General features: G+C 47.6%; 1 protein-coding gene across 1 annotated transcript in view; it reads right to left on the bottom strand.

The window, feature by feature from the left end:
• Positions 1-20470, bottom strand: part of Ywhag (tyrosine 3-monooxygenase/tryptophan 5-monooxygenase activation protein gamma) — a 37023-nt gene extending 16553 nt beyond the window's left edge. The window contains exon 1 of the mRNA XM_004666275.2: positions 20112-20470. Coding sequence (XP_004666332.1) covers positions 20112-20198 — 87 coding nt within the window. The 5' untranslated portion in view covers positions 20199-20470. The remainder of the gene's footprint in view (positions 1-20111) is intronic.
• Between the last annotated feature and the right edge of the window lie 1567 nt (positions 20471-22037).

The raw sequence follows: 22037 nt of genomic DNA, 5'->3' as shown, positions 1-22037 counted from the left end.
CAACCAGGTGTGGTGGCACACACCCTCAACTTGGCACTGGGGGACCTGAGGCACAAGGACTGCTGCAAGTTTGGGATCAGCCTGGGCTACCCAGTGAATTGCAGGTCAGCTGGGGCCAGAATGAGGCCCCATCTCGAAAACTGATAAATGGTGCATAGACAACACAAAATTCCTGCTTCCTGTGTGGGTAATGTCTGTCACTGCTGGTCAAGGGGACAACTTCCGCCCCACCCTGTTTGAGGCTGGTTCTCTCAGTGCTCCTTGTTTATCGCTCCATTTACCAGGATAGCTGGTTTGAGAGCTTATAGGAAATTTTCCTTCCTCTGCCTCCCACGTCTCCGCAGGCATGCTGGATTTACAGAAGGCGGCCACAGCTTCCACCTTTTAAGATGGGCCTGGGCATCTGAGCTTGTGTCACAAGGGCTTTATCCGCGGAATGCTGTTTAATACCCCACAACGCATAAGACAGCCTCACCCAACAGCTAAAACTAATGTGGCCCTAATGTCAGTCTTATTCAGGTAGAAAAACTACACTCCAAGCCGCCAATTCCCAGGATGGAATAACTGGACTCTTCCTCATCCCGAACAACTCTGCTTTTCCACACCACTGTAATGCTCACACTCCACCCGATAATCTAAGGTTGGTCATGTGAATCACCAGTGAATCATTGTGGCAACAAGGTCACTTGTGAATGGCTAAAGTGACAGGAACACACAGCAGATGAATCCAGCCCACAAGGTTTGGGAAAACGGGCCCAACAATCCCTCCCAACCCGGCATACACCCACCCTCCCCTTTCTAGTGGCCACGTCGCACCTCCAGGAGATGGAATTTTCTCTCTAGCCCTGTGAACGGGGCCTGGACACCTGACCAGCAGCAGCCAAGTCAGCATTAGCAAGTCTGAGGCAAGCAGCAGGGTATGACGTGTGAACACCCAGGCAGCAGATAGGAATGTCTGGCTGCCACCACAGGAGGAATCCTAGGTTAACGTGGAGAGATGGCTCAGGGATTAAGAGTGAACCCCTAGGGCTGGAGAGTGGTTTAGTGGTTAAGGTGCTTACCTGCAAAGCCTAAGGACCCAGATTCGACTCCCTAGTACCCACTTAAGCCAGATGCGCAAGATGACACATCTATCGAGTTATTTGCAGTGGCTGGAGGCCCTGGTACATCCACTCTCTCTTTTATCTGCCTCTTTTACTCTGTCTCTCTGAAATACACACACACACACACACACACACACACACACACACATTTTTTTGGTTTTTTGAGGTAGGGTCTCACTCTAGTCCAGGTTGACCTGGAATTCACTGTGGAGTCTCAGGGTGGCCTCGAACTCATGGTGATCCTCCTACCTCTGCCTCCCAAGTGCTGGGATTAAAGGCGTGCGCCACCACACCCGGCTTTATACCTATATATTTAAAAAGAGTGCTTCCCTAGCACAAAAAACCTTGAATAGCCAAAACAATTTTGAGCAACAGAAAAAAGGCTGGTTAGATCACCATACTTGATCTTAAGCTATGTCACAGAGCCCTGGTAACAGAAACAGCGGAGTACTGACATAAAAACAGACATGGAGCCCAAGATCCAGATGTACACCCAGGCAGCTACAGCCATCTGATCTGACAAAAATACCAAGAAGAGCCGGGCGTGGTGCCACAAGCCTTTAATCCCAGCACTTGGGAGGCAGGGGTAGGAGGATTGTCGTGAGTTCAAGGTCACCCTGAGACTCCACAGTGAATTCCATGTCAGCTTGGACTAGGCTGAGATCCTACCTCAAAAACAAAAAACAAAATTATTCATTGGAGAAAAGAGCCTCTTTAACAAATGGTGCTGGGAAAACTGGCTATCAATATATGTAGAAGGATGAAAATGCACAAGGATCAAGTCCAAATGGACCAAAAACTTTAATATCAGACCTGATATTCTGAAACTACTATAGGGAAAAAAGTAGGAGAAACCCTTCAACATATTGAATAGGCAACAACTTTCTGAATAGAACCCTAGTTGATCAGGAAATAAAGCCACTAATAAGCAGGGCATGGTGGTGCACGCCTTTAATCCCAACATTCAGGAGGCAGAGGTAGGAGGATCGCTGTGAGTTCGAGACTACCCTGAGACTACATAGTGAATTCCAAGTCAGCCTGAGCTACAACGAGATCCTACAGCAAACACACACACACACACACACACACACACACAACACAAAAACAATACTAATCAACCACTGGGACCTCATGAAGTTAAAAGTGTTTTTCTTCTTTCCTTTTCAAGGTAGGCTCTCACTCCAGCCCAGGCTGACCTGGAATGCCCACAGGACCGGGGTTTTAGATGTGCATGGCCACACCCAGCTGCTGAGGTAGAGATTCTGTCTCCAAGAAACAAGTGGATGAGTAAAGACGGAGACACCTGCGGGTTGCCTCTAGCACCTGTGCGGGCAGGCCCGCACGGCAGGGAGGAGAGTGAGGGATGGGCATACAAGCAGGGGAAGGATCTTCTCTTCTGGCAGTGGACAGAGGGAAGCACAGTGACAGTTATTTGTCTAGAAAGGCCCTTAGGGGTTGTGGCTTGGTGAATAGCGTGCTTGCTTCACACGCATGAAGCTGTAGGGTTTATCTCTATATAAACTTTTTTTTTCATTTATTTATTTGAGAGTGACAGACACAGAGAGAAAGACAGATAGAGGGAGAGAGAGAGAATGGGCGCGCCAGGGCTTCCAGCCACTGCAAACGAACTCCAGACGCGTGCGCCCCCTTGTGCATCTGGCTAACGTGGGACCTGGGGAACCAAGCCTCGAACCGGGGTCCTTAGGCTTCACAGGCAAGCGCTTAACCGCTAAGCCATCTCTCCAGCCCTATCTCTATATAAACTTTTAGAGGCCTTAAAGTTTGATTAATTGGGAGTCACAGGCAGAATTTAGTCCGCAAAGCAACTTACTGACACCCTGTCTCAAAAACAGAAAATAGGGCTGGGAAGATTGACTTAGAGGTTAACGAGCTTGCCTACTAAGCCTGAAGAGAAGACGTAGGTTCAAATCCCCAGTATCCACATAAACTAAATGCACAAGGTGGCACATGCAGTGGCTAGAGACCCTGGTGCATCCATTCCTTGTATGTATGTATCTATCCTCTCTAATAAATAAAATAAAATAATCTTAAAAAAAATAAAAAAAGCCAGCCAGGCATGGTGGCGCACGCCTTTAATCCCAGCACTCGCACTTGGGAGACAAGAGGTAGGAGGATCGCTGCGAGTTCGAGGCCACCCTGACACTCCATAGCGAATTCCAGGTCAGCTGGGCTAGAGTGAGACCCTACCTCAAAAACAACAAACAAAACAAAAAACAACAACAAAAACAGAAATTGCTCTGACCACTTGGGAAATTCCAGCTGTGGGTCAGTTTTTCCCTCTGCTGGATCTGGTCTGGCTTTGCTCAGGCCCAGGTCCAGCCTCAACAGCCCCCTAGCCCTTACTCTCCACATGAGCTCCCACAGGGCAGGAGCTCTCTTTTTTCCATGCACTCCAAGAAGGACCTTCAGCCACATGGGTGCCTTTCCTTGGCTCTGCACTAATAAATTTCAGCACTCAAGAAGCCACCGGAGACTACGTAGTGAATTCCAGATCAGTTTGGACCAGAGTGGGACCCTATCTGGGGGGCAGGGGAAGGGGTTAGAATGGGACAGATATTATAGGCAGGTGTGCTTGCCTTAAGTCCCAGCATTCAGGAGGCAGAAATAGGATTGTGTGGTGGTTTGATTCAGGTGTCCCCATAAACTTAGGTGTTCTGAATTCTAGGTTCCCAGTTGATGTCAATTGGAAATTAATGCCTCCTGGAGGCGGTGTATTATTGGGGGTGGGCTTATGGGTGTTACAGCCAGTTTCCCCATGTCAGTGTTTGGCACATTCTCCTGTACCTGTTGCCCACCCTCTGCTCATGCCATTGTTTTCCCCTCAAGACTGTAAGCCAAAATAAACCTTTTGCCCACAAGCTGCTCTTGGTTGGGTGATTTTTACCAGCAATGCAAACGTGATTGTAACAGTAAAAAGTGGTACCGAGGAGAGGGATTGCTGCTAGATACCTGATTGTGTGGCTTTGGCCTTTTGGAGCTGATTTTTAAGAGGAATGTGGAAGGATTTGAAACCTTGGCCTAAGAGATGCCTTGCAGTGCTGTAAGTACAGCTTGATGGACTGTTCTGGTCTGAGCTGCAAGACCTGAATGCAGTAAGAACTGTGGGCTGTGAGGTTTGGCTTGTGAGGGTGAGAAAGAGCTTTGCCTGGACTGAGTTAGAGGCAGTTTGTGTGAAACGCTTATGCCCATGTCCTGAGAAGTTGTGCAGTGATGCTTGGTGTAGAAATTAACTGATGTGAGCAGAGGGATATGGCACAGAAAAAAATGAAATCGTTGGGCCTAAACTGCTTCCCACTCACTTACAAATTGTTTGAGAGATTACAACCATTGAAATTGGGCCAGCTGACCTGCACTGGGGCAACAGGAAGAATGTAGACTCTTTTGAAGGGGCCTGAGTGCTCAAGGAGAGTCCTGTTCTTCAAAGTCTGCTTTATTCCCTCCTGGATTAACAAGTTGGCACCCTACCTGGTATTATGGAGTATCAGAAATGCAGGAAAGACAGGGTCATTGGGTTTACAACAGTCTTGTGTTTTGGAAATGGCCTTGGGCAGTGTGAAACAGGTGTGCTGGATGCCTGCATGGAGACCCCATGGGGCCATGAGGATGAACCGTAGATTGCAGTGAAGACCCAGTGGAGATGCTGGGGCCATGAGATGGCTGCCAAGGAGAGCTGCTGGCCCCGATGAAGTTTTCCTAGCTGGAGGGGCGGAATTGGAACTCCAGAGACTTGTTGCTGGTTAGTTATCAAACTGGGAGGTTTGTCACTGAGTTGTTGCACTTGGAGCTACAGAGTTTGGTATTTGCCCTGTTTAAATCATGTATTTCTTGAGTACTTTTTTTGCTATGCCCAATGCCATATTAGCAGTATGTTTATTCTGTGCCATTATGGGTTTGGGGGGGGGAATTTTGGCTCAGTTAAAAGACCTTGGATTATGGGGATGTTTGAACATCACTGGAATTGATAAAAACTATGGGGACTGTTAAAAGTTCGGTTGAATACACTGTCAAGGGCGGAATATAGTGGTTTGAGTCAGGTGTCCAGTATAAACTTAGGTGTCCTGAATGCTAGGTTCCCCAGCTGATGGCAATTGGAAATTAAAGCCTCCTGGAGGTGGTGTATTGTTGGGGGCGGGTTTATGGGTGTTATAGCCAGTTTCCTCATGCCAGTGTTTGGCGCACTCTCCTGTTGCTGTTGTCCACCTTATGTTGGCTAGGGGGTGATGTCCACCTTCATGCTCATTGTTTTCCCCTTGCCATCATGGAGCTTCCCCTCAAGCCTGTAAGCCAAAATAAACCTCTGCTTTTCCCACAGGCTGCTCTTGGTTAGGTGATTTCTACCAGCAAAGCAAACCTGACTGCCACAGAGCTATGAGTTCAAGGCTAGCCTGGGACTAGAGTGAGTTCCAGGTCAGCCTGAGCTACAGTGAGATCCTACTACAGAAAAAAACCAAGTTCTCCCTAGGTAAATGATACAAAAATACTGAATCATGGGGCCAAATGACAGTTTCAAAAAGAAGCCTAGGACTGCTCTTAGAGAACAGTTCTGTCATAATTTAAGCCTCAACTATACAGCCATCGAGGTCAAATAAATGGTAAGCAATATTAAATAATCAGCAGTGAAAGAAAGAAACTTAGGAAACTGAGATAGGAATATAAAGTCCAGGACCAGACCCTGTCTCAAAACAAAAATAAGCCAGGGGCTGGAAAGATGACTCAGTGGTTAAGGTGCTTGCCTGCAAAGCCTAAGGGGCCAAATTAGAGTTCACAGTACCCACATAAAGCCAGATGAACGAGGTGGCACATGTGTCAAGTTTGTTTGCAAGAGCTAGAGTGTCTATCCTCCATCTGCCTCTATCAAATAATCGTTTTTTTTTTTTTGTTTTTTTTTTTGGTTTCTTTGAGGAAGGGTCTCACTCTAGCTCAGGCTGACCTGGTATTCACTATCTACTCTCAGGGTGGCCTCACGGCAATCCTCCTACCTCTGCCCCCTGAGGGCTGGGATTAAAAGTGTACACCATCATGCCCAGCTAATTTTTAAAATGTAAACACAAAAACAAAACAAAAAAACCCAGGTGTGGTGGTGGTACACGTCTAACCTGCCTGTAGACAGAAGCTGGATCACGTATCCAAGGTCAAGCTAGCCTGGTCTGTGTAGTTAGTTCCAGGCCAGTCAAGTCTGTAACAGTGAAACTATCTCAAAAAAAAAAAAAAAAAAAAAAAGGTCAAATAAAGAGGCAGGGTGGGTGGCATCCTTGCGCCTGCTCAGCATGTACGAAGCAATCAGTGAGAGACTCCATCTCAGAGTGGATAGACGGGTGACGGCGGAGGGGAGGGGTGTTCTTCTCTGGCCTCCCTACCACACATTCACAGGGTGTGCACATTTACACACACACACATATATGCACACATCACACATTCTAAATATCACATACAAAAAAAAAAAGCCAAAGTGTGGAGCTATGGCTTAGTGCTTAAGGCACTTACCAGCAAAACCCAAGACTGAGGTTCGATTTTCTAGTACCCACGTGAACCCAGATGCACAAGGTGGCACATGCATCTGGAGTTCATCTATAGTGACTAGAGGCCCTGGCGCACCCACTCTGTCTCTTCCTCTCTCAAATATTTCTTTATTATTATTTTTTTTTTTTCTGGTTTTTTGAGGTAGGGTCTCACTCTAGCCCAGGCTGACCTGGAATTCACTATGGAGTCTCAGGGTGGCCTCGAACTCACAGCGATCCTCCTACCTCTGCCTCCCGAGTGCAGGGATTAAAGGCGTACGCCACCACGCCCGGCTTTCGAATATTTTTTTAAAGGCCAAAATAATGATGATGTTTGGCAGGCAAAAAAGCCAAGCAAGCCAGATATGGTGGTGCACAGGCAGAAGTAGGAGGATCCCTGTGAGTTCAAGGCCACTCTGAGATTACACAGTGAACTCCAGGTCAGCATGAACCAATGAAACCCTACCTCAGGAAAAAAAAAAAAAAAATTAAAAAGCAAGTATGGTTTAAGCACACAGCCCCTAAGAAATCCAGTGGGCATTAGCTTTTCTATCAGATTACAGCTAGCGCCAGAACAGAATCATCCTTTCGGAAAAGGCAGCAAGAAAGGGGGCAGCGTACCCACAGACTCAGCATCCCCCTCTCCACCCACCCAGGATTTCTTCCCCTCACACAGCTACAAGATAATAGCAGCTCACACTTGGGTGCACCTCTGTAATACTGCGGTGGGTTGATTCAGGGGTCCCCCATAAACATAAGTGTTCTGAATGCTATATCCCCAGCTGATGGCAAGTTAGGAATTAGAGCCTCCTGGAGGCAGTGCATTGCTGGGGGCGGGCTTATGGGCATTATAGCCAACTTCCCCTTGCCAGTGTTTGACACACTCTCCTGTTGCTATTGTCCATCTGATGCTGGACAGGAGGTGATGTCCATCTTCTGCCATGCCATCACTTCCCCCTGCCATCATGGAGCTTCCCCTTGAGTCTGTAAACCAAAATAAACCCCTTTTTTCCCCACAAGCTGCTCTTGGTCTGGTATCTTCTGCCAGCAATGTGAACCTGACTGCAACAAGTACCAAGGAAGAAAATGAACTACCTGCCATCTGACTTAATGCTGTAAGCAAGACCAAAAGCAACAACAAAGTAACATTGAATTTAAAGATACTGTGGGGCGTGGGCTGGAGAGATGGCTTAACAATTAAGGCACTTGCCTGCAAAGCCTAAAGACACAGGTTGGATTCCCCAGTACCCAGGAAAGCCTGTGGCACACATCTGGGCTTTGTTTGCAGTGGCTAGAGGCCCTAACACACCCATCCTATCCCTCTCTCTTCCTCTTTCTAATAAATAAATAAAATATTTAAGCCAGGTGTGGTGACTCACATCTTTAATCCCAGCACTCAGGAGGCAGAGGCAGGAGAATCGCTGTCAGTTCAACGCCACCCTGAGACTACATAGTGAATTCCAGATTAGCCTGGGGTAGAGAGAAAAACTTTAAAACCTTGAAAAACTAAGGAAAAAAAAAGGTACTGTGGGGCTGGAGAGATGGCTTAGTGGTTAAGGCACTTGTCTGAAAAGCCAAAGGACCCAGGTTCAATTCTCCAGATCCCACATTAGCCAGAGGCACAAGGTGGCTCACACATCTGAAGCTCATTTGCAGTGGCTAGAGGCTCTGGCACACCCATTCACTCTGTCTCAAATAAAAATAAATTTTAAAATCAGGAGCTGGGCACAGTGGCGCATGCCTTTAATCCCAGCATTCTGGAGGCAGAGGTAGAAGGATCACTGTGAGTTTCAGGCCACTCTCAGACTACATAGTGAATTCCAGGTCAGCCTGGACTAGAGTGAAACCCTACCTTGGAGGGGGAAAAAACTATCAATAATATGGGCTGCTGTGACAGATAAGGAGTAATTTTAGGTAGTTAGAAAGCCCATCTTCCAAACTGGTAAATAATCCCCAAGGGGGCTAGAAGCAAAGAAAAGCATTTAGAGCTAGGCATGGTGGTGCACACCTTTAATCCAACCACTCTGAAGGCAGAGTTAGAAGGATCCCTATGAGTTCGAGGCCACCCTGAGACTACATAGTGAATTCCAGGTCAGCCTGGGCCAGAGTGAGGCCCTACCTCAAAAAACCAAAAAGCATTTAGATAAAAGATTGTGCTGGGAGTGGAGAGCCATCTGTGTGGGGGCTTATTATCTTACCCCACCCTTATTGTGTCTGTCTGAAAGTGCCCATTATGAAAAGGCACATGTTCCGTCCATAACCAAGCAGCAAATGAAGCCAGGCACGGTGATGTACTTCTGCAATCCCAGCATTGGGGAGGGGGCAGATCAGCTCAATGCTAGCCTGGATTACTTGAGATCCTGTCTCCAAAAAAGAGAGGGGAGAGCAGGCTGGAGAGATGGCTCAGCAGTTAAGGGGCTTGCCTACAAAAAGCCTAAGGATGTGAGTTCAATTCCCTACTACACACGTAAAGCCGGATGCACAGAGTGGCACACGCACTTGGACTTCAGAGTTCATTTGCAGTGGATGGAGGCCTTGGAGTGTCATTCTTCCTCACCAATCTGTTCCATTTCACTCCGCATACAAATAAATATTTTTTTTTAAAAAAGGGGAGGTGGCAGGTGTGATGGCAGATGCGTTTAATCCCAGCACTTGGGAGGCAGAGGTGGGTGGATCACTGTGACTTCAAGGCCACCCTGAGACTACATAGCGAATTCCAGATCAGCCTGGGCAAGGAGTTCTCCACGTGGCTGCCCTCATCTTCAGCCTCTGCTACAGTGACAATGCTGAACTACCTCATGCTGGAAGACTAGGGAAGTAAAACTGTATAAAAACTTGTCAAGCCAAAAAAAAAATCTTAGCCAGGCACTGTGGCTGTATTCAAGAGACTGAGGCCAGAGATCCCTGAATTAAGTGTGGGGCTACTGAGGAACATGTGGAGATCCTCTCTAAAAGTAATAGGGGGCTCCACAGGAGTGTGGCTCACTGGTAGAGCGGGTGTTTAGCATTATGGGTCCTCAAGTTAAAAAACAAAATTTAAGCCTATTTCTAGATGCCTCAAGTACTAGCAATGCTTTCCAGACCTGAAACTGCATCACCCCACTAATCCCTTTCAGAGGCAGGGGAATGGCTCCATTGGAAAAGCACGTGCTATGCAAGCATGAGGACCTGAGTTCACTAAAAGTGTGGTGGTGTGCACCTGGAACCCCAGCACTCAGGAGGCAGAGGTAGGCGGTTCACTGAGAGTTTGAGGCCACCCTGAGACTACATAGTAAATTACAGGTCAGCCTGAGTGAGAGTGAGACCCTACCTCTAAACAAAGTATGGTGATGTGTACCTGGAACCCCAGCATTGGAGAGAGAGAGACATGAGGACCCAGGGGGCTCATTGTGACCTCCAAAGTCAACGAGACTCTGAAGGATAAGATGATGAGTGATTTGCGGAAGAAACCCTGGGCCACACACGCCAACACAAACCCACACGCATGTGAACACAAAAACTTCCTTGCAGAAGAAAATTGAAGATTCCAAAATGAATGATCTCCATTCCTCAGATGGCTAAATTCTACTGTCAACTTATCAGATCAAGAATCAAACATGCCTCTTGGGCAGGCTTATGAGGTGTTTCCAGGAGGGATTGGAGAAGACCTTCCCCCAGAGTGGGCGGGAGCACACTGGGCCTTCAGTCTGACTGCCTGAGGCATCTGTTGACCCTGTGGCAGACATCAGAACCCATTTCACTGGCCTCCCAGCATAGACTGGGGACTGGCAGCTCTCCAGGACTCCACCAGGCCTTCAGTGCCAGACTGGACTGCTGAGGCATCCGGCCTCCTAGACAGAGCAGCCACTGGGTTCTCTGCCTCTCCAGCCACGCTAGGACTTCCCAGCCGGTATACTGTAAGTTAATCTCTAATAAAAATCCCTTTATGATACACATTCATATCCTATCAGTTCGCTCACTACATGGCTTCAAAGGAACTGTTTTGCTTCCTTTCTCACTTAAAAAAATATTTTTTCATTTATTTGTGAGATAGACAGATACACTATGGGCATGCCAAGATCTCTTTCTGCTCCTGATGCACACACCACTTTGCATATCTGGCTTTATGTGGGTACTGGGGAATTAAACCCAGGCCAGCAGGCTTTGCAAACAAGGCCCTTTAACTGCTGAGCCATCTCCCCAGCCTCCAACTTCTTAGTTTGACACAGGGTTTCACTAGGTGGCTTGGGAAGTCCTTTAACTTTCCATCATCCAGCCTCAGCCTCCAAGTGCTAAGTTACAGTTGTGTACCACCACCCCCCATGCTCACCTCGGAATTTTCTTGTGTAACTGCTGAGATATCTTCCCTACCCAGATATTTTGCTCCCCCCCCTCCCCCCCCCCCCTGCCGGTAAGGTTTTACTCCAGTCCAAACAGACCTGAAATTCACTATGTAGTCTCAGGGTGGCCTCAAACTCACAACAATCCTCCTATCTCAGCCTCTCATCAGATTTTTTTTTCTTAATGTTATGTTTAATATCTATATAAAAAATAAATGGGGGGTACTGGAGAGATGGCTCAGCAGTTAAGGCACTTGCCGGCAAAGCCTAATGACCTAGGTTTGATTCCCTGGTACCACGTAAAACCAGATGCACAAAGTGACAATGCATCTGGAGTTCGTTGCAGCAGATGGAGACCCTGGCCTGCCCATTCTATCTTCATCTCTCTGCTTATAAATAAGCAAGGGGGCTGGAGAGTTGGCTTAGTGGTTAAAGTTGCTTGGTTGCAAAGCCTGAAAGCCTGATGGCATGGATTCAGTTCTCCAATACCCACATAAAGCCAGATGCACAAAGTGGCACATGTATCTGGAATTCATTTACAGTGACAGGAGGCCCTGGCATGCCCATACTCACCCTTTCTGTCTCTGAAATAAAAAAAAAAAATTAAAAAGTACAAAAAGTGAAAAATGAGGGCTGGAGAAATGGCTTAGCGGTTAAGGCGCTTGCCTGCAAAGCCAAAGGACCCAGGTTCAATTCCTCGGGACCCACATAAGCCAGATGCACAAGGGCACACACATTTGGAGTTTGTTTGCAGTGGCTGGAGGCTCTGTGTGCCCATTTTCTCTCTCTCTCTCTCTCTAATAAATAAAGAAAAAATAAAATATTTTTTAAAAATTAAAAAGTAGAGCTGAATGTGGTGGTGCATGCCTTTAGTCCCAGCACTCAGGAGGCTGAGGTAGGAGGATCACATTGAGTTTGAGGCCTGCCTGAGAGACAGAGTGAAGTCCAGGTAGCCTGGGCTACAGCTCTACCTTGGAAAACCAAATTACCCAGGTGTGGTGAACTGACATGAATTCAGAGTTACAGAACAAGCTTTGGGTCAGCCTGGGCTGGAGTGAAATCCTGCCTTAACCCCCACCCTCCCAACCCAAGACAACTCTGAGCCTGGCACCTGTGAGCCCAGCAGTGGGGAGGTGGAGGCAGGAGGATCAGCCCAAGCTACTTGAGACAGAAATAAATTACCTGCAACAGACAGGCATTGTGGCACATGCCTTTAGTCTCAGCACTTGGGAGGCAGAGGTAGGTAAATTTCCATGAGTTCAAAACCACCCTGAGACTACCTAGTGAATTCCAGGTCAGCCTCAGCTAGAGTGAGACCCTACCTCGAAAAACAAAGACAACAACAAAAATTATCTGCAATTCTTGTATTCACCACTTCAGGAGTAGAGCTAATGCCATGTGGATGATCAGTGCTATCCAATCAGGTGAGACGTGCTTCACGGTGAGAGGGACTCACTCTTACATTGCTGGTGGCAACCTGGCTAACCTTCCACCAGCTTCTTACAAACAGAGAAAGCTGGGGCAATGGCTGGGGGTTTAGCACCCATGTAGAAAGCTGGGTATGGTGGTATGCCCCGCAATCACACACTGGGGAGGCAGTTCGAGGCCACCCTGACCACCTGGTGAATTCCAGTCTAGGTCAGCCTGAACTAGAGTGAGACAATACTTCACAATTCCAAAAAGAAAAAAAACAAAATTCATACAACCAGTTGAATGCAATGCATATGCCTGCAATCCCACAGTACTCTGGAGGCTGAGGCATGAGGATCTTGAGTTCAAGGCTACTGGGGACGACATAGTGAGTTCCAGGGCAGCCTGGGCTAGGACATGAGACCCTGTCTCCCAAAAATTAAAAAATAAAACCAACACCAGATGTACTTTCATAATTTTTTTTTTTTTTTTGGTTCCGAGATAGGGTCTTACTCTAGCCCAGGCTGACCTGGAATTCACTATGGAGTCTCAGGGTAGCCTCGAACTCACAGCAATCCTCCTACCTCTGCCTCCCAAGTGCTGGGATTAAAGGTGTGTGCCACCACGCCCGGCTTCATAATTAAATATTTGAAAGCGAAGGGATGTAAGACAGTTGGCTCCAGAAGGCTTTCCAACCTAGAAAGGCAGCCAATGAGACGCCCCCCACCCCGTCCCCGTCCATAGAACTGAAACATGTACTTCAGTAGGAAGAAGCAACACAGAAAGAAAACGCAAAGAGCCAGGCAAGATGGCTGACAGCTGTAATCCCAGCACTTGGAAGGCTGAGGCAGGTGGATCACAAGTTCAAGACCAGTGTGAGTTCCATCCAAGTCAACCTGGGCTTGTGGGATTCTGCCAACAAGTAAATACATGAAAGTCAGGCACGCCTTTAATCCCAGCACTAGGGAGGCACAAGCAGGAGGATCGCCGGGAATTCTAGGCCAGCCTGGACTAAAGTGAGATCCTACCTTGAAAAACCGAAACAGTAAGTAAGTAGAAATGTAAAGTGGTCTTTGCTTTCTTTTTTTGCTCCCCATTTCCCATGGAATCTGGCAGGAATACAGAACTCACCAAAAGTCTTGCCAGATAAAAGATTAGGGTTGGGGTCTGGAGATATGGCTTAGCAGTTAAAACGTTTGCCTGCAAAGCCAGAGGATCCCAGTTTGACTCTCCAGGACCTATGTAAGCCAGAGCGCAGGGGGGCAACTGGAGTTTGCAGTGGCTGGAGACCCTGGCGTGCCCATTATCTCTCTTCTCTGCCTCTTTCTCTCTCTTAAGTAAATAAATAAAGATTAGAGTTGGGCCGGAGAGCATTTGAAGGCACTTGCTTGCAAAGCCTGAAGGCCTGTGTTCAATTCCCCAGTACCCGTATAATGCCAGGTGCAAAGTGGAGCATGGGTATGGAGCTCGTTTCCAGTGGCACCAGGTCCTGGCACACCCATTCTCACCCCGCTCCCTCTGCTTGCAAATTAAAAAGTTTTTTTTTTTTTTTTTTCAAGGTAGGGTCTCATTCTAGTCCAAGCTGACCTGGAATTCACTAGGTAGTCTGAGTGACCTCCAACTCACAGCAATCCTCCTACCTCTGCTTCCCGAGTACTGGGATTAAACGCGTGTGCAACCACGCCCCGGAAAAAAAATATTTTTTTAAAGAGTGCAGGGCTGGAGAGATGGCTTAGCAGTTAAGGCACTTGCCTGCGAAGCCTAAGGACCCATGTTCAATTCCCCAGAACCCACAAAAGCCAGACACACAAGGTGACGCATGTATCTGATGTTTGAGTGCAGAGGCTAGAAGCCCTGGTGAGCCAATTCTCTCCCTCCCTTCCTCCCCCCCTCGTGTGTGTGTGTGTGTATCATAAAAAATAAAATAAAAGATTACAGATGGAGGGCTGGAGAGGTGGCTTAGTTAAGGTGTTTGCCTACAAAGCCAAAGGACCTCAGTTCAACTCCCCAGGACCCGCGTAAGCCAGATGCACAACGTGGCACATATGTCTAGAGTTCATTTGCAAAGGCTAGAGGCCCTTGAATGCCCATTCTCTCCCTCTCTCTCTCTCTTTCTCTCACTCTCTCAAGTAAATAGTTAATTAAAAAAAATTACAGATGGGCTGGAGAGATGGCTTAGCAGTTAAGGCACCTGCCTGCAAAGCCAAAGGAGCCAGGTTCAATTCCCCAGGACCCAAGTAAGCCAAATGCACAAGGGGGCGCATATGTCCAGAGTTCATTTGCAGAGGCTAGAGGCCCTGGTACGCCCATTCTCTGCTAGTCTTTTTCTCTCAAAATAAATATATTTTTTTCCTTTTTCATGGTAAAGTTTCACTCTAGCCCAGGCTGATCTGGAATTTACTATGTAGTGTCAGCAAAGCCTTGAACTCACAGCAATACCCCAACTGCCTCCAAGTGGTGGGATTAAAAGCATGTGCCACCAAGCCTGACTTTAAATAATTTTTGAATAAATCTAAAAAATTAATAATTAAAAAAAAAAAAAAAAGAAGCTGGGCATGATAGTGCATGCCTTTAATCCCAGCACTTGGAAGGCAGAGGTAGGAGGACTGCCATGAATCCAAGGCCACCCTGAGACTACATAGTGAATTCCAGGTCAGCCTGGGCTAGGGCGAGACCCTGCCTCGAAAATAATAATAGTAATAAAAAGGTTATGGTTGGTGGTAGAAGAGTGGGAAAGGTAATGCTTACTTTGTGGGAGCCCCCCAGCTCCAGAAGCATCCTGGTAACCATAACACACCCCGCATCTTATAGCTTGCAAGGCCAGGCTTGAACCGCCCTCTGTTCTCAATGCTCAGGAGTGCTCATTAGGGGGAGAACACTACCACATGGCAGGAAGGCGTTTCCTCAGTCAGCCTTGGGTTGAATATAGTTGCCAGAAGACCCCAGCACTTTCCTCAGCCCCCGGGAGTTAATGGTTTGCTCACATTTCAGGTGAATGACTCTTGTTTATTTAGGCGAATGTCATATGGCTTTTAAGTCCTGTGACTCCAAATGGAAACACAAAGCCAGCTAAAGCTAAGTCCCTGTGAAAAGGGGCTGGATGATGACGGGAAACAAAACTACTGGATAACCACGATCACTGGCTGTGAGCTGTGGTGGGCATTTCATTGACACATTCTTGAATGGGTAATCAGGGTCTGAAATCCGGCCAGCGGTAGTCTAGGTCAGCATGATTCTTTAAACCTCCCTCCCCCCTCCCCTTCGCTCTCTCTAAGTTTTTATGAAACAGGGTCATGCGCCTTTAATCCCAGCACTCTGGAGGCAGAGGTAGGAGGATCCCAGTGAGTTCAAGGCCAGTCTGGAGCTACAGAGTGAATACCACGCCAGCCTGGGCTAGCGTGAGACCCTACATGGAAACAAACAATTCTCAAACTTGCTATGTACCAGAAACTGGCCTTGAACTCTCTGCATCCTCCTGCCTCACCTCCCACATCCTGATTGCGGCATGCACCACCACACCTGGCTTACCTTTTTTAAAAAACTAAACAAGAGGTGGACTGAAGTAATGGCTTAGCAGTAAGGCCTTCAAAGCCTAAGGACACAGGCTCTAATTCCTCAGGACCCACGTAAGCCAGATGCACATGGTGGCGTATGCACATGAAATTCATCTGCAGTGATTGAGGCCCTGGCACGCCCATTCTCCCTCTCTCTCACAAATAAATAAGCTAACTAGAAGTAATGGCTGTATAATACTATAGATTGTGCTAGATACTACTAAGTTTTACCATTAAACTGGGTATTAGTGACTAGTGCCTTTAAATATCAGCACTCACAATGTTAAGGTAGGTGAGACCTCCATGAATTCAAGGCCACCTGGTCTAGAGTGAGGCCATGCCTCAATAATAATAAATAAATAAAAATGGGCTCTTTGAGATTTTGTTATTATGAGCAGGCTACGTTCATGTTACATGGTTTTAACTGCAATAGACACAACACTGCTTCCTCCACTCTTTTCAATATAGTTCGGCTTAAAGCTTAATAAGCAAGGCTTCCCCAAGCTTTAGATCTGGAATCCTGCATCAGGATCTGCTCTTAATCCAAGAATGTACACCTCAAAGCATCTTTTATCTCTAAAGATCCAGAAGTTACATGAGATTTTTTTTAACTATCAGAACAGCACTTAATATTCATTTCTGCATTGTGAAGCATAATGTGTAAAAACAAAGTTATCTATTCTCTTGGCTCCAGAGAGAACAATTCAGACCACATGACTGAGAATAATGGCTGGCACGGGCAAGCTCCACCTCCTAAGGATCTACAGAGGTGGCCAGCACCCCATTAGGGATAATGGCTATTGATCTAGCCTCCTGGGAGCACCAGTGCAAACAGAGCATAGCAGACAGTAAGAATTTTAAAATATATTGATTCCACTCGGAAGACATGTTGATATAACCATTAGGGCTTTTTGCACCCCGAGTCCCCAGTTAAGAATGCTTAACCCAGTAACTTCAGGAAGATTAGTAGTCTACCTTTTCTCCCCGTGAGGCAAGGACCAGTAGCCTAATTAGGATATTACCTTCTCAGGAGGCTATGAAAAGCTTAAGAACAGAACAATTCAGTGGTCTGCCCCGTTCTCTGAATTCCCTAGCAGACCCCTGAAACTGTAGGTAATCCCAAACACTGTTTCCAATGTCCCCTGTCCATGATATAGCTGATAAAATCTAATCTCTAAATTAGGCACAGTAAGAGATTAATAATAAATCAGAAACAATGATAACAACAGACAGTCATAGAAGTTGAAAATTTATTACTTTTTAATATTTTTGGACCATGGTTGACCAATGGTGAACAGAATATAGAAAAATGTGGCTGAGGGACAACTGTGTCATGTAACAAGAGGTGCTCGTGCTTTCCTCAAATGCAAGTCACACATTTAACTGAACCGACCTTTCTCTCGCCCTTTTCAAAATTCCTGTTTCTATCCTGCTCACCAACAGTCCGACAATGTTACTAGCAGGATAATTCCCCTAGGTGCAGCTACACTCGAACTCCCCCAGAATCACCAAGTCAGCCTTCCCAGCAGAGCTCAACTGAGTATTAATACGAAATTTCTTTCTTTATCCTAAGTTCTCATATGATGACTGTTTAAATTGGGGGGGGGGGTACTGAAGACTGAACCCTGGGCCTCCCCAGCACTCATGACCTTTAGCAGCATTAGTAGTTACCATGTGCCCCTCACTTTTTGGCATTGTTTCCTACAGATGTGGAAAATGAGGGCCAGAGGTAAGCGGATTTTCTCAGAATCACAGTAAGCAGACACACAGATGAGCAAAGAGGGAACCTTCCCAGGTTCAGAGCTAAAACACTCTGTAATGGATTCTCATTCCCTAACAGTTACTTACTGGAAATGGCCAGCAGGAAGCCATCGCTTTTTTTTTTAAGGTTCTTATCAAAGCCCATCAAATGAATTATCTCCAATAACCAAATTACCCATCCCACCTCTGCATAAGGACTGTACACACATTCTTATTTTAAAACTCCTTCAAGTAAGTGATGTGGAGCTTATAAATGTACAAGTAGCTCTTGACTTGAACTTTTATAAGAAAATTAGACCTAGAGGTCACTGCTTTGCATATTTAAAGGAGAATGAATTTTAATGCTGTGGAGCCATTCTCTCTAGAAGTGCTTCATTTCCACCTGGCTTATCAGCTCCAATTTCTGCATTACCTTGGACAAATGCCACTTGAAAAACTCCCTACCAGCCCTTAGGTGCATTGCAGCCTCTGTGTCATTGCATGTGACATCACTGGGTTGCTATGGATATAGGTGCGAGGTCACTCGCTTTCCTGCGAAACTAGAAATACGGAAAAATTAGCCTAAATATCACAAGCTAAAGAGGTATTTCCAAGATTGGCGAGTTCCAGAAAGCCCAACATTGTGTCATTTGAGCACTGAAACATTATGAAACAGCAACTGTAACAGCATATGAATACAGCAAGATTTCCAATTTTAAAATCAATTCTTTTTCATAAGGAGAAAACCCTTTTTTGCAGCTGGCTTAAATGCAAAAAAAAAAAAAAAAATCAAGCATTGGCACTGATGCCTTTCAAAAAACTAGTAAAATTATGCAAAAAATAATTGGTAATATCTCTACTGCTTCATTTGAGAGATTAACATGCAAGGTACATGTCAGCGTCCACTTCACACCAGAGATGCATTTGAAAACCTTTGTTACATAAGGCAGGAACTTAAATATTAAGGTAGTGGAAAACCCAAATTATTAATTTTTTTGCATTTTATTTTACAATATTTAGTAATTCCCCTTCCTCTAATATCAAACTGGGTCCCAACTGGTTGGCTAAATTAGTGTTCCTGACAAATTGGTGCAACTCAGGCAAGGAACCTGCATCTCAGACAAAATGCGACAACTAGGAACCAGTAGTCTCTTATCGCAGAAGGAATGTATAAGCTTAGTAAAAAAAGGAAAAATAAAACCTCAGATACAGCTAACAAAATTAATTAAAAATAAAGAAAGACTCCCCCCCCCTTTAAAATAACTCCTCCCAGCCTCCACCCAGTCTAGGCTCTCTGCAATATGACAAATGCAGAATCTTCTGGAATGACTTGATACTGCCTCCCACCACTGCTTTGTTTGCAATATCACATCAGACAGAATATATGTGTGTGTGTATATGTATGTGTATATATATATATATTTTTTTTTTCCGACTTAGAGGAATTTCAGCAGAGGCGTGCCTGCATTCAAAAGAAAAACAGCATATATCACAAATGGGATTGGGTCAGCTAACAGTCACCACCTTAATTTTAGAAGACAATATACTAACCCTTTTCCACACAAAAACATTTAAGGAAAAATGAAGAAGGCAAGTGGAGGGCAAATCAACGAAAAATGTCAGTGAGACACTTGCCCCCCACCTTCCTAAAAGCCACAGGACTTGCTTTGGGAAATGGGTAAAAGAGAAGCCTTTTGTTAAGGGGGGAAAAAAAACGTGAACAAGGTGGTTTCGATTTTGCACCACTGAGGCCGCGTTTTGAGAAAAAGCTACATTTCCCACCCCGCTCCGCGAGAGATTCTTGAAAGGATGTGTCAGGAGAGCACAAGTAGGGGAAGAAGATGGGGTAGGAGTTTGAGGGGGATGGAAAACTGGGAGACCTGCGGAGTGAATGGAAAAGGCGCCGCCCAGACACCAGGGAGGGGGGGAAAAAAAAGGAGGAACCGCATCCATGCGGTCCCCCGCCCCCACGCCCAGCCTGGGAGGAGGGGAAGTGGGGCACAAAGGATGCTCACGGTCCCCCCCACACACACCTCCTTCCCCGGCTCGAATCCCCAGCAGACCCGCAGACATTCAGACCGGGGAGACCACCACACACACACACACACACCAAACCCCCCGGGTACTGAGACCCCGCCCCAGCCTGACCCCGGGGATGTGAGGGGGGGGGAAATGGGGCTCCCCGGGAACCCAGGGGAGAGGCCGCGTCACCGTTCGGATGCCCGCGGCTATCCAGACCCTCCCCAGATCTCCCCGCTGGAGTGCAATGGGGCGATCACCCTACAGTCACGACACAACACTGTAAGCCCCCGGCCTTTTTTTTTTTTTTTCTTTTTTAATTTTGATTTTATCCCCCACGCCGAAGGGATCGTGTCCCCCCGACACACACACACACCCCAACCCACCCCGGGTAGGGCTGGGGCGAGGCGAGGCGGGGCGGAGGGGGGGAGGGGAGGAGACACTCACGTTCTTCATGGCCGCGGCCATGTCGTCGTAGCGCTCCGCCTGCTCGGCCAGCCGGGCTTTCTGCACCAGTTGCTCGCGATCCACCATCTTTCACGGTCTGGAGTGTCGGGTGACGGGGCGGGGTGGGTGGGAGCAAGGAGACCGAGATGGCCTTGATGAGCGGAGGGTGGGGGAAAGCGCTTTTGGAAGCGAGCGAGCGAGCGGCTGGAGCCCGTGTGCCGGAGGGATCCGACTCACGAAGGCAGTGGCGGTGGCAGCGGCGACGGCACCGTGGAGGAGGAGGAGGAGGAGGAGGAGGAAGAGGCGACGCGAGCTGCGACCGCGGGACCCGGCGCGAGGCGGCTGCGGCTGATGTGCGTGCCGCGAGCGGACAACCCCCGGCGGCCCCGCCCACGTCGCGTGACGCAAGAAGCCCCGCCCACTCCCCCGCCCCGCCCGGCCCTGCTGTGGCCGGGCCTTCGGTCCCTGCCCCCTCACCCCGCCCAGCATGCACTCGCGCTCGCTATAGTCTTCTGAGCGCCGCCCCGCGCACTTTTCCACGATCCTCTCTCCCAGCTGCTCCTCTTCTTTTCTACCTCACCCCGAATCCCTTCATCTACATTCTCCAGACGACCCCCTCCTCCTCCTTTGCTCCCCCATCCCGGCCCTGCCCAGACTCTGGTTGCGCGGCCTCCTGGGAGTTGTAGTTCGACCGGCGGCTGGCCGGCTCGCTGAGTACACCAAGGACAAAGGAGGGGGCGGTCGAGACTACAACTCCCAGAAGGCGTAGCGCGCAGGGCGGAGGCGGGCGAGGTGGGGGTGGGGTCTAACCCCGAGGCCGCTGGGGACCCCTGGCGGGGATGAAGCTTGCATGTCTCGTAGCAAGTGCTGATTCACGGCCCCGCCCGGGTATCCTCCGGGCAGTTGAGAGGGGATAGGGCAGAGGGCCTTAATTCTAGACCTTGTTTCTGAAACTGAACTAGCTGGCCATAGGGGCGTGGGAGGGAAGGGGGAACAGAGAGGCGCATCCACTGTAGGTCCTCACTGTCCAGCACTACCATCCAAAGGAGTAGGCAGCCGGTAGGATGGCTGAATTAAATATGCAAAAATATTGGAGGAGGACTGGAGAGATGGCTTAGCGGTTAATAGCTTGCCTAGCCAAAGGACCTAGGTTCGATTCCCCAGCACCCACGAGAGCCAGATGCACAAGGTGACGCATGCATCTTGGAGTTCATTGGCAGGGCCTGGAGCCCTGACACACACCCATTCTCTCTATCTTTCTCTCTCTCGCTCGCTCTTTCTATCTCTCAAATATATATATATGATCTGTTAACCCCCCCCCCAGTGGAAATGCTAGTAATACCCACGAGGTATTAATGGTCAGTTTCTCGAAATGGTGCAGCTGTCTCTGTACACTAGAAAGACCCCTTCTTCCTCTGAGTGGATTCACTGGACCACCACGGGCTCCACAGAGCACACACCCAGAATTTTTCTTGGGGGATGTGTTACTTTTAAAGCAGAGTCTCACTCTATAACTTAGCTGACCTGGACCTCACTCCATTTCCCCAGGCTGGCCTCAAGCTCACAGTGATCATCCTATCTCAGCCTCACAAGTACTGGGATTAAAGAAAAACTTGTGTCACCAAACCTGGCATACATCCCATAATTTTGACAACATATTGTTTTTGTTTGGTTGGCTCATGTAACTAACCCGGGGTGGTCTAGAAGCCTTAAGTAGCTGAGGATGGCTTTCAACTTCTTTTCTCTCTCTCTCTTAAATTTTTGTCGTGGGGGGGGGGGTGCATATGGGCACACCAGGGTCTTTTGCCACTGCAAACACAGTCCAGACACACGTGCCACTTCTTGGGTCTGGCACATGTGGGTAGTGGGGAATTTAAACCTGGACCAGTAAGCTTTTCAAGCAAGTGCCTTTAAAGGCTGAACCAT

The sequence above is a fragment of the Jaculus jaculus genome, chromosome 2 (genome assembly GCF_020740685.1).
Source record: "Jaculus jaculus isolate mJacJac1 chromosome 2, mJacJac1.mat.Y.cur, whole genome shotgun sequence".
NCBI classification, from domain to species: Eukaryota; Metazoa; Chordata; class Mammalia; order Rodentia; family Dipodidae; genus Jaculus; species Jaculus jaculus.
The sequence above is the reverse complement of the archived record's forward strand: the minus strand, read 5'-3'. Positions and strand labels throughout refer to the sequence as shown.